The 11,473-nt window shown below is 39.7% G+C and overlaps 2 protein-coding genes across 3 annotated transcripts in view; both read right to left on the bottom strand.

Moving 5' to 3' along the window:
- acad9 (acyl-CoA dehydrogenase family, member 9) overlaps window positions 1–11,473 on the bottom strand; it is a 23,364-nt gene that overhangs the window by 9,528 nt on the left and 2,363 nt on the right. The window contains exons 1-5 of one of the 2 annotated variants that reach the window (XM_018667593.2): window positions 3,006–3,270; window positions 1,352–1,445; window positions 960–1,061; window positions 322–428; window positions 31–131 (exon numbers count right to left, since the gene is read on the bottom strand). In XM_018667593.2, coding sequence (XP_018523109.1) covers window positions 31–131; window positions 322–428; window positions 960–1,061; window positions 1,352–1,445; window positions 3,006–3,188 — 587 coding nt within the window. In that variant the 5' untranslated portion in view covers window positions 3,189–3,270. Of the gene's footprint in view, window positions 1–30; window positions 132–321; window positions 429–959; window positions 1,062–1,351; window positions 1,446–3,005; window positions 3,271–11,473 lie in introns of those variants that run through there. The other variant, XM_051074806.1, reaches the window with a different exon arrangement.
- Window positions 4,927–11,473, bottom strand: part of iqsec1b (IQ motif and Sec7 domain ArfGEF 1b) — a 72,639-nt gene continuing 66,092 nt past the window's right edge. Inside the window, exon 14 of the mRNA XM_051074802.1 lies at window positions 4,927–9,690. Within this exon, the coding sequence (XP_050930759.1) occupies window positions 9,151–9,690 (540 nt within the window). The 3' untranslated portion in view covers window positions 4,927–9,150. The remainder of the gene's footprint in view (window positions 9,691–11,473) is intronic.

Consider the following 11,473-nt stretch of genomic DNA (forward strand, 5'->3'; position numbering starts at 1 on the left):
AGAGGCACATTGTAAACAACTTGTCTTTACCTGCCAGGCTCTGTCAGACAGAAAGCTGCAATGTGTTCTCCAGAGGCCAGTTTGGGCAAATATTTCTGCTTCTGGGCTTCATTCCCTGCTATCAGAATCCCCTGAAACCCAAAACTGTTGTTAGAGAATCTCGTGGACCTAAAAACATATCAAACACCTCATTTAATGTTACAACTGGTATTATAATCATAGACTAAAGGTGACATTTGTCTTCAGTTTGTCCACAAAACAGACATGTAGATGATGAGCCAAAAGTTTTATATACAACTCTATTTCACTATTTATTTTTACCTTCAATCCAATGGCTTGATGTGCAGCCAATGTTACAGCAATAGAGCCATCTAATGAGATGATCTCTGCCAGTCGTGCATACATAGTGTTGGACAATCCAAGACCCCCTGGGAAGAAAAAAAAGGAGACACTGTCTTCAATATGAGTTATTAACTCACAGCAGGACTGTATTTCTGAGTTGTATGTGTGTGAGGTTCTAGAGTGAACAGCCGTGGTGCCATTGTAAACTCAAGATTGCGTATTAACTGTTGCAGCCTTATGCTTAAATCATGCTTAGATTCTTAGAACTGAGGCCCAACAGCTCAATCTCTTCTCAGTCTGTTTCATCAGACCAGAGAATTTTGATTCTCACAGTGTAAGAGGTCTTGCTTTTGCATACTTCAAATGTGCTTTCATGTGCTTTTCACCAGAGAGAGGATTCCGTCTGGCCACTCTACCATAAATGTTTATAATATACATAGGGGCTTTGGTATATTTGAACAATGCTACAAATGTTTCCTGGCAAGCGATTCTCACATTATTATTTACTAGCTAAGACATTCCTTACATTTCAATGGTAAAACCCAAATTACTAAACTGAATTCAAAATAATGTAAAATAATTCATTTACAAAATGCTTTCAGGTCACATCATCTTACCATACTCCTCAGGAATCATGATTCCAAACAGTCCAAGCTCCTTCAATCCATTCAAAGTCTCCGGGGGGATTTTGGCTTCTCTGTCTATTCTTGCTGAGTCAACTGAAAAAAAAAAAAAAAAAAAAAAAAAATTCAAACTAAAGTTTTGAAAAAGAAATTGTTGCATTCTAACAATTGTGACTCTCACAAGCTGAAGCCAGTCGTCTCCCCCAGGGCTGTAGGTGTGAAATGTTTGACAACATAAGCCAACAACTCCAGGGCAGCCAAAAGAAAATATGTTTAGTGAAGTACAGTAAATATAGCTCACAGAAGTTCAATAAAATATTGAAAGTTTCAATATTTTTTTCCCAACAGACTGCAAGATGATGCATCTACCAGATCTTCTCACTCACCTTCCTCATTAAAGAATTTTTCCACCGGTGCAACAAGCTGGTTGATCTCCTCTACCTCTTCATTTCCAATTTCTGGAAAAGGGAAGACTTCAGCCTAGAGAAGACACAGACTATTTTAGAAAATAAACTACCAGCTTCAACAAAAAAAGATGTGTACAAGTCTTTTACTTCCGAGTTCAGATGCCAGGACTGCATGCTCATTCCTGATTACATTCCAGTAATCAGTCAAAAGAAACACCACGTGAGAGAAAATGAGAGTCTTGATTTTTCACTGAATTTAGCAGACAAAAATCACATTCATCAATGCCTCATCCACATCACATCTCAGACACCAGATTTTAGTGTATGTACTTACCCCATAGACTGTAAAAATAACTACATCTAATAGTATGCCACATGCAGAGAATTTCAAGACAGATCGTATTCAAAGATTTGTCACATAAATATTACTGTACATTTAGATTGAATTTTGAGTTTTTTGTTTTTTTTTTGACTCAGCAGTGACCTTTGAAACAACTACACCAGAATAACAGCTTTTATAATTTCGCTCTGCTGGCTGTCATAGTCCACAATGAAAATTATCACTGACCAGGAAAAGCAGATGAAGTCCATAAATTGACATGTTGCTGCAATATGTGTTTTACAGTAATAAATGGACATCTGAGGTCTAACTTTTACACTTTGGGACTTTCTTGAGACTAACTAACTTAAATATCACTATACTTCACTAAACGTATTTTCTTTTGGCTGACCTGGAGTTGTTGGCTTATGTTGTCAAACAATTCACACCTACAGCCCTGGGGGAGATGACTGGCTTCAGCTTGTGAGAGTCACAATTGTTAAAATGCAACAATTTCTTTTTCTAAACTTTACCTTTGAATGTTGCTTAGTTGATTATGAATACTAATGTTATGGAGGTACACTTAAGATTTCATGTTTTCAGGGCCTCCATGTGTCATGTAATGTTTAGGCATGGCCTCTTATCTCCTTGTTAGTGATTATGATTGAATACAACTGGTAACTTTCATTCAGGAAGTTTAACTATTAACAGCTGTTACAGATCACCAGTGACTAGTCACAGACTAGTCCTATAACCCGAAATAGTCCTACAACTGGTAACTTCCTGATGGAACTTTCCAGTTGTGCGACTAGTCTGACTGTTTTCAATATAAAAATGTTCATCGCAACAGTGGAGTCCAAGCTCTGTGAAGATGTGACTGTGAATGAACCATAGGAGCGAATACATTGGCACAAGTCTGGAATTGAGACATGCAGCCATTTCAACTTAATTCGTACAAACAAATGTTCTGGGGCAGTTTCACAAAGTGTTTTATCTATATGTCACCCTTATAGCCTAAAGCTAACATGCCTGCTGGAAGGACGTTTTCATTAATGCAGTCTCGTTTCTCACCTAGTCCTAATTCCAAACCATACTAGTATATATAGAAGTAGTAGACAGACCCGTGAGGTGTGTGGGTATAACTGAGCACCCCTCCTTTACATTGTATTTTCTCCTACACACCGCGATGCTGTTTAGTTAATGAGCGCAGGTGCAACATGAGCGTTACATTACTCAGTCATGTTATTGTATATGGGCTGTAATATACAAGCCCTGTTCTCGCCGCGTTTGAAGCCGCGAACTTTCGAATCTTACCTTGTTCACCTGACCAAGGAACAAATCCTTAGCATAAGCGAGGTTTCTTGAGTGGGTTTTAATAGACCTCTGCTGCTGAAAATGTGGCACTTCTTTCCCAGCATGCCTCACATGACAGGCGAGTAGCCGCTTTCCGATTTGAATAGATTTAGACAAGACGATAAATCTGTTTACATTCATCATTCTCCTACGATGAACCTGTACTCTACTTCATCTACTCCACTCGCGTATACACAGCCGGATACCTTTCACCCGTTTCTGTCTCATGCTGATGGCGTACACAGACGGTTAGATAATACCTTCAAAGACCCTCGTAAACGGGAGCTTCATTTTCACATAATTTGTTTGAGTGAAATTAAAATGAATGAAGCCTATTCATAATTAATACGAATGGCCCTTGGTCTAACGCTTTCAACATTTATAGCTGATTAATTTGGCGACATAAAAATGCAAAAACGACAGCAAAAAAGATTAATTAACTTACCTTCACAAATCACGGATTTAATAACTCGTTGCTCCCTGCACTGGGTAGCCTATGTATATGTGAAAATGTAATGTATAATTCCAGCGATTTTTTTAAATATTATAAAATTTGAAACTTTTGACATGACATGCTGGCTTTGCTGTGGGGCTATTTCCGATAGCACCTGAACATAGCATAACAATGCTGCGAGGTCACCAGTTGGTGGTGCAATGTGCAAAGGAACTACTAAGCATCGACGGTAAACGAACAAATACCAACTGTGTGCACAATGATGTGGAATTTTGGGGGTGTGTGTGTGTGTGGGGGGGGGGGGGGGGTTCTTGAGAGCATTGTACAAATGTAAATGAGCAATTTCAGTTACCAAAGAATTGAAAAGGTCCAAGTGTCACAGTTTTAAAATGCAAACCATTCTTTGTTGGCAGAGGAAATGAAGCCCTGTGTTGGTCCATCCCAGCTACGCGGGGACGTAGTTCTGCTGACAATGATGCTGTGGCGTTCAAAGCTGCGAACTATTTTTAGCTCCAACCTCAAGGGCCAGATAGACAAACAGGGCAAACTGTCACTCAGCCCACCTGCCACAGTCAGGCAAGCAGCCAGGCATGTTGGTTGTGTAAGACTGAGAAAACAATTAGTGTAGGCTACTGCTGTTTTGACCTTAATCAGCAGAAAATGTAGTTTATGTTGATACAAAAACTTGCTGTATAGCTAAGGACGTGAGATACAAAAATGTTTTGTGCTACTTCAGGGCAGGACCATATAGCCAATACTGAGTCCTCAGTATTGTTTCAAGGAATGTGAAGATTTTAAAGGGGAACTCCACCTACAGTATTTTACTCACAAAGGTTAATTCACTTGTTATGGAGAGTACTACTCTAACCCTAACCCTAACCTTGAATTATAGTTATTGTTTTCACCAATTTTGTTGTCTTACTGAGGTCCTACAGTAAGAGAGTAAACTCTGTCACGTAAAGCATGTATAAGTGTGGTCCCAAGATTAAAGGACCACTTCCCTTTTTTGGTAGAAAAGCCTATATGAGTGCAGGAAGCCAATTGCAGTAAGTGCAGTCTGGATTGTAAGACAACTTTAAGATAGATTCAGTTCAATTCAATTCAATTTTATTTATATAGCGCCATATCACAACAAATCATCTCAAGGCAAAGTATGATCCTAGGACTCCAGGAAGACTCTTTCAAGTAGAGAAGTATATTACAGTGTGGGCCCAAGATTACAGAACCACTTTTAGGAAGAAAACCCTATACAGGGGTATTGCTAGGACTCTAGGGGCCACTACTACAATGGGAAGTGTGGTCTTAGGATTCTATAGCACCACATTGAAGTAGAAAAGCCTACGGAAAATGTGATTCCTACACTTACCCAATCATTCGACTGAGACCAGGAAACTGCAGTGTGATAGAACAGGGACACTCAGAGGGAGCTCAGGTTTTACAGTATATCATTTTATTTTGTGTTCTCAACATCGTCACAGTACTAGTTTTACATCAATAGGGTTTTGTCTACTTAGAAACAGAATGCATAATAAAATAAGAGCACTCCTCCCTTCTCTTTGGGCTGTCAGTGTGAGAGAACAGGAGTGTCTCAGGAAATAAGTCAAAAGCAGTGTTAACTGTGTAACAGTTGGCTGTTCATCTCTAGATCATATGATAATTCAGTTCTGTCGGAGGCAGAGAGAAGCAGTTTGATGATTATGTAAATATCAGAGGGGAGCAGGAATGCACCTTCAATGTAACTGCAGACATTGAGTAGTAGTAGTAGTAGTAGTAGTAGTAATAATAATAATAATCATTACAATAATAATAATTTACAGACTATTTACATATATTTGATCATTCTTTGATTCCTACCCACAGTTAAAATATGTCCTCCCTTTCAAACCCTCTTTATTTCGTCAAATAACCTTAGATTTCCCAAGGTGGATTTGCAATTTACACTCAGCAGAATACTGCCATGTCTTTATACTGAACAGTGAAAATAACTATGAAATGCATGATGGAGAAGGATGACACAACTTTAAATGAAAAGAGACACTAGCAGGCCAGAAATGATCTAAATGTAAACAAGCATCAGTCAGACAAATCCAAACTACATTGAAAGTTTAGGGTCTAGTCAAGCCCACTGCTCAAAGGAACAACACTTACAAAAAACCAAACCAAAACAAAAAAAAAACAAAAAAAACAAAAAAAAAATGGTAGGCATCAATGGCATGCAACAAAGCACCTCACACAGAATCTGGACAGGTTTTACAATAGATCAGTCTTCTGAAGGAACTGGAGAATCATAACTGAAAACACTTTGCTTGGACATAATTTGGAGAACTATCAATATTTCATGAAGCTAGGGTCCTTCTTGGCCACGTTTACATAATTATTCCATAATAAATAGTTAGTAATCAGATGCTGTCAGATGACAGAAATTCTGATTGGTCAATTGTGGGGTTGTTTTGGCCCCCAATTTATTTGGTCTAAAACTGATTTAAAATGTTAATACAATGCAATATTGGCACTTTCCTGACTCCGTAGAACATAATCTGCACTGAATTAAAAACAGTGAAAGTGGTATATTTGACAGATTGGAGTCAAACTTTAGATTCTATAGTAACAGTGCATAAAGTATGGCAAAATACATTTTGAATCATGAATATTTTGAAATGGTACTACTTTCTAATGAGACACCATTTATAAAGAATTTATAAGGAGGCTGTAAGCAGTAGTTTCATTAATGACAATGAAATACTAATGCTTTACAGATCAGTATTAAGCCATTGATAAGGACAACATCTGCACTGCCAAGTTGTGAAAAATCTCTTTAGCAGGTGTTTATCCTCCTCCAGCAGTTTTTCCACCCAGATCCTTATGCATCTCATCTTGTGATCAATTAAGTTAGAAAAAAAAAAAAATTTTTACTATGAGAATTTCAATGAGGGACTAGGGAGACAGGAAAGTGTATTGCATCCTACATGTACTTAGGAGCATGTATGTGTTTTCTTGTGTGCACGCATAGTACAAATAAAACAGGGACTCACTTGTATAAACATTCCTCCACAGCGCTACACAGTGGTCAACAACTCCAGGGTAACATTTAACTTCTGGAAAAATACTGTTCTAAAATCTATATAACAGTGACTTATTCATTTTTACATTTATACATGTAAATGACTTACTAATATTTGCTGAAGGATAAACACCAGTCTCAGGAATTTTTTCTCAACTTGACAACCCAAAAGATGTTCTTGTGAATGGATGTGTAAAACTTGAGTGAAGGATTTATTAATCATTGGAAATGCTGACAGTTTTTTAACTTAATTGATTAATGAATTTAATTAGTTACAACTCATACACCCATTGTGAGGGGGGCCTTATTAGAAGATGGTAGGTTGAAAACTAGAAACTTGGGGAAAGAGGTAAGCCTATTTAAGAACACTGATCTACTGGATATCACTTGACAACAGTAATGGGAGAGCCATTGACAGAGACAGATGATAAATGAAGAGAGCTCCATTCATTATACTCATTGCTGTCTGTCAATTATCACTTTGACAGGTGACAGAGAACATCTTTCATCACACTGGCTGCAAATTTTTATTGGCAAAGAACTTACCTCTGACAGCTGTGATATAATCCAGCTACAACTACTGTTGTACACTAAGATCCATTTAACTACTGTATGTGGATCAGTGAAAGATAAAGATTTGGTTATCCCCTGGAGTGACACAGATACATTGTTGACTTCAGTTAGCTATAATTAAAGAAGTCAAATCTATTCTACCATTCATTTTTAACAACTGTCAAGTGGAACTCTGATATAGTTTGGGAATATACAATAGCTAGAAAATACCCTCAAAATACATTACATGCAGTTATTTTCTTTGACATTCTTTATCAATGTGGAAGGTCCAGTCCTTCCAAATCAATGTACAGTCTGATAGATTGAGGAAAAAATGACAAAGGACTGGGAGGAAAAAGAGGACAAAATTAATAAAAAAAAAAGAATGACCACCAGATTGCAATTGCTCTTAGACAAAAAAAATAAATACATATTGCACAAATTAAAAATCCATCTCATAGTCTTTAAGTGGACACAGACTAACTTTTGCCACTGATATCAACTAAGTAAAACAAGTGCAGTGTCTATCACTTTGAACAGAAAACTATGCTCCAGCACACCAGCTCTCTGCCTCCGCTCTGCACACACAACAGATACTGTGCCCAGGATAGCTGGGAAGTACAACCAGCCATCCCATAATATGTCAGACTGATATAAAACTGTCATTTGTGGTGAGTGAAGTGTAACAGTGCTATCACCATCACAGAGTGATAATTATTGATTTCTGTACTGTGACATCTGTGTGGCTCTTGCACAAACTAAGATCAAGGGAGTCTGAACAGCACTGCACAACATGCTTGTTGCTTAAGAGACACACAATGAAACTAAAGAGGAACAGGGCACACTCAGCCAGCTGAGAGCTTCCATATCAGGAGAGACACTTGGATAGTCATGTTGCTGTTTGCTGCTACACAGTTTCCACAGACTCCTTCAGTTTCCATGAAAAACATCAAAAATCTCCCTCTCCTCTTCCTGCAGAATTGACCTGAAGAATCCTACCAGGTTGCAGTAGAACATACAGAGAATTTCATATTGTTTATTGGACTCTAAAAAAATAGTTTAAAAAAATAAAATGACGACGGACAAGCAGCCAGTACTGAAGGGTGGACATCCAGATCAATCTGTTTGCTCAGCAGCTCACTGTGGCTTCCTTTTTCCAGAGCAGGAGAGATGACTCCAAACAATGAAGTGCAATGGATGAGACTGTATGCAAACTGGTGTGCACCAGCCTTCAACAGTCTTAACAGTTCTAACTCAAAGGCAACCATTTACAGTAGTATTCCAGTTTACTGAATTGCCTAACTAATAAAAGCTTTGATTGGTTTCTTAACAGTGAAACTACGCCACCTATGTGCAAGTATAATTCTGAGAGTTTGAATTGATGCCATTTGATCTGTAATAATTATAACAGCTGATATTATCATTTTTACAAAATACTATGCACAATATACGTAAAGCGATTTTTGTGACTAAATCAGTAAATGCTTCAATAATTGGCACATTAATCACTGTTAACAGAGATATCACAGTGCACTGTGAGCTACTGCTACATTAAATACTTTTACAGCTACTGCTTAGGCTGACTGTCTATATGTCTGTCTGCCTGTCTGTGTTCAGCCAAACAACCCTCACACTAGAGAAAATCACTTTGTAGACATTAAAGTCAAGATTGCTATTTACTTCTTCTGTAAAATACTAGTAAGTGAGATATTTGATCATGTTCCTTTATTTACTGAGGAGATACAGTAGTTGTGGTCTTTGTGCATGCTCTTGCCTTGCTGTCTGTTGCTCTTGAAGCAGGCAGACATAATTTATTACCTGAAATTAAATCAAAGGAGCAAGAGGAAAAAAAAATGTTTGGGTTGAATAAACTGCCTCAGTGACGAGTGTAACAAAAACTGCTGAATGAGATGTAGGATCTTGTCTGGCTTCACATCCCCAAACCAGCAATACACAGTGCAACTGTCTCTTCAGCTGAGAGCCTCAGAGGAGTAATCAAAGATCAGTCAGAGAGCACAGAACCCCTGCCCCCATGTGCCTCACACCACTGTACTGATGCCACTGTGCTTGGGCTTGGTGCTGCTGGGGGCCTGGGTGGGTGGCGGTGGTGGCCCATGGTGGTGGGGGCCATGAGCAGGGTGGGAGGAATGTGCCAGGTGGCTCCCGTGACTGTGCTGTGTGTGAGGCTGGTAAGGTGGCTGCTGGGTGTGAGATGGCGGTGGGTGGAACTGATGTGGAGGGTGCTGCAAATGGGCTGGTGGGTGGTAGTGGTGGTGGTGGTGGTAAGGTGGGGGGTTCTGGGTCATGTGACAGAATTGGGTGTGGTGTGGGAGCATGGGGACCGGTGTGTCTGTTTCTACCCGGGCAGTGTGGTGCAGGTTGACAGGGTGTGGGGTATGGGAGATGAGGGTGGGGTGCAGGGGCTGAGGAGTGGGGCTGGGGGACTTTACACGCCTAGTTCCAAACAAAGATCCAAGCAGAGAGGAGGAGTTAGGCAGGGACTGGCCACTGTGGCGGGATGGGCAGTCTCGACTGGAGGGTGTTCTCCGCCGAATGTGAGGACTGCTAATGATGGATCCCTGGAAGAGAGAGAGGACAGTCAGAGCACAACAGACACACAGCAGAAAGCCTACAGGTGTTATCCAGTGGGAAACAGCAGAAAACACACGTTTTGGCCTCTGCAGTGTGCACAGCCTTGTCACATTCTTCATTCTTCTGAATTAACTGCATGACCAGCTATAGCTGATCTCAAATCTCATGAGATTGCTTGTGTTGCCTTGTGGAAAACAGTCTCCATTTCCTTTTCTGGTTCACTGCCTTGTCTATACATTCTAACACTGTGCGGTAGACTCTTTCTAAATGGATTGGTGGCTCAGCTTGCTGAGCTTGTGAAAATCTGCACTGTCATGAACAGACAAATAGCTTTGCATTCTCAGACTCTCTATTTGCCTGCTGATACTCTTGTGAATTCCTGTCACTGTTATATCTGGTTTCCAAGGTTAAAGTACCATATTGAATTTTCATGTGCCCCCACTTTGAAGCCTTTAAACAAAAATGTTAAGCCCCAGACTGCATACGGAACACACATTTGTATGCATAACTAAATTCAGCTGACAAGTTCTGGTACACTGTAAGTGCACTACTGACCTAATTGATATGTTTTGATGTTTCTAAATCCCCATTCAGCATGACAAACAAACAAAAATGAGGAATAAAAGAATAGTAATACAGAATTAAAGCTGCGAGCAGCGTTGAACGGGCCCTCGCACCCGGCGCCCGTCGGGGGAGCGGCGACCGCGGGACCCCGGCAACCGCGGGGTCAACGCAGGTCGCAGGGCACACGCTGGCGTAACAGTTCACACTTCCGAGATGTAAAAATTTAAAATAAAAGCTTTTACGCTAATTATTTTCTGTGATAATATTTTTCAGAGCTCATCATCTGTGACAGCTCTTGGCTCTCCTGACTGTAACCTCTCTGTGGCAGCTTCTCACAGACTCAATCAACTCCTCTTCCCCTCCCCCCTCAAACACAAACACAAACACAAACACACACACACACACACAGATACCCCCTCCCAAAAGGAGATAAAACTCAGTTTTAACTTGAGTTTACAAGCTTTGAGCTTTGAGCAAAAGCATTTTTTTGCAAGTTCTGTTATTGGGTGCATATATAAATCATTTATGCTTAAACAAGGGTTATAATGAAGTTATTTGAACAGTGAATATCTCATCTGCCTAAAGTCAGGGCGAAGCCACTAACCAGCTGTAGGGATGGGTATCATTAGGATTTTATCTTTATCCATACAGACCCCTATCAGTCCAGCTCAGACTGTTACTGGTTTAAGAGAGTGAAGTTTATAGCAATTTGCAAAATTTGGAGATTAGTGACAAACTAACCAGTTAGACCACATACAGACAAGCTTTCATTTTAGCTGTTAGTAACAGTTTGCCATGAGCTTAACCAGCGTGCTGTGCTTCGTGTTAAACATGTCATGAGACTGTGGACAACGCTGAAAATATTACTTTACTAACTACTGGCCGAACAGGCGCTTTTACAAAGAAAAGGTAAAGGCCAGCAGCTTTTTACTTTTCAATGCACTTGTCGTCAACTTGAGTGGCTTATATTCAGCTGGTTCACCTCGACGCCGGTGGATGTAGACGTGCACTTTTCCTGTCGCCGTACACTGTGTAACATGAAAATATCAGCCGACCCCTTGTGAAATTTCCTAACTGATCAAAACCAAACTGTAAAGACTTTGGTCAAGGGGAGACATATGGTAAGATTACATGAATTCAAAATAACCTACAATTCCTTCAAATTAATTTGAAGGCCAGTTTAATTTTTTGAGCCAGCTTTGACAT

This window comes from Lates calcarifer, linkage group LG12, assembly GCF_001640805.2.
Source record: "Lates calcarifer isolate ASB-BC8 linkage group LG12, TLL_Latcal_v3, whole genome shotgun sequence".
Lineage (NCBI taxonomy): Eukaryota > Metazoa > Chordata > Actinopteri > Centropomidae > Lates > Lates calcarifer.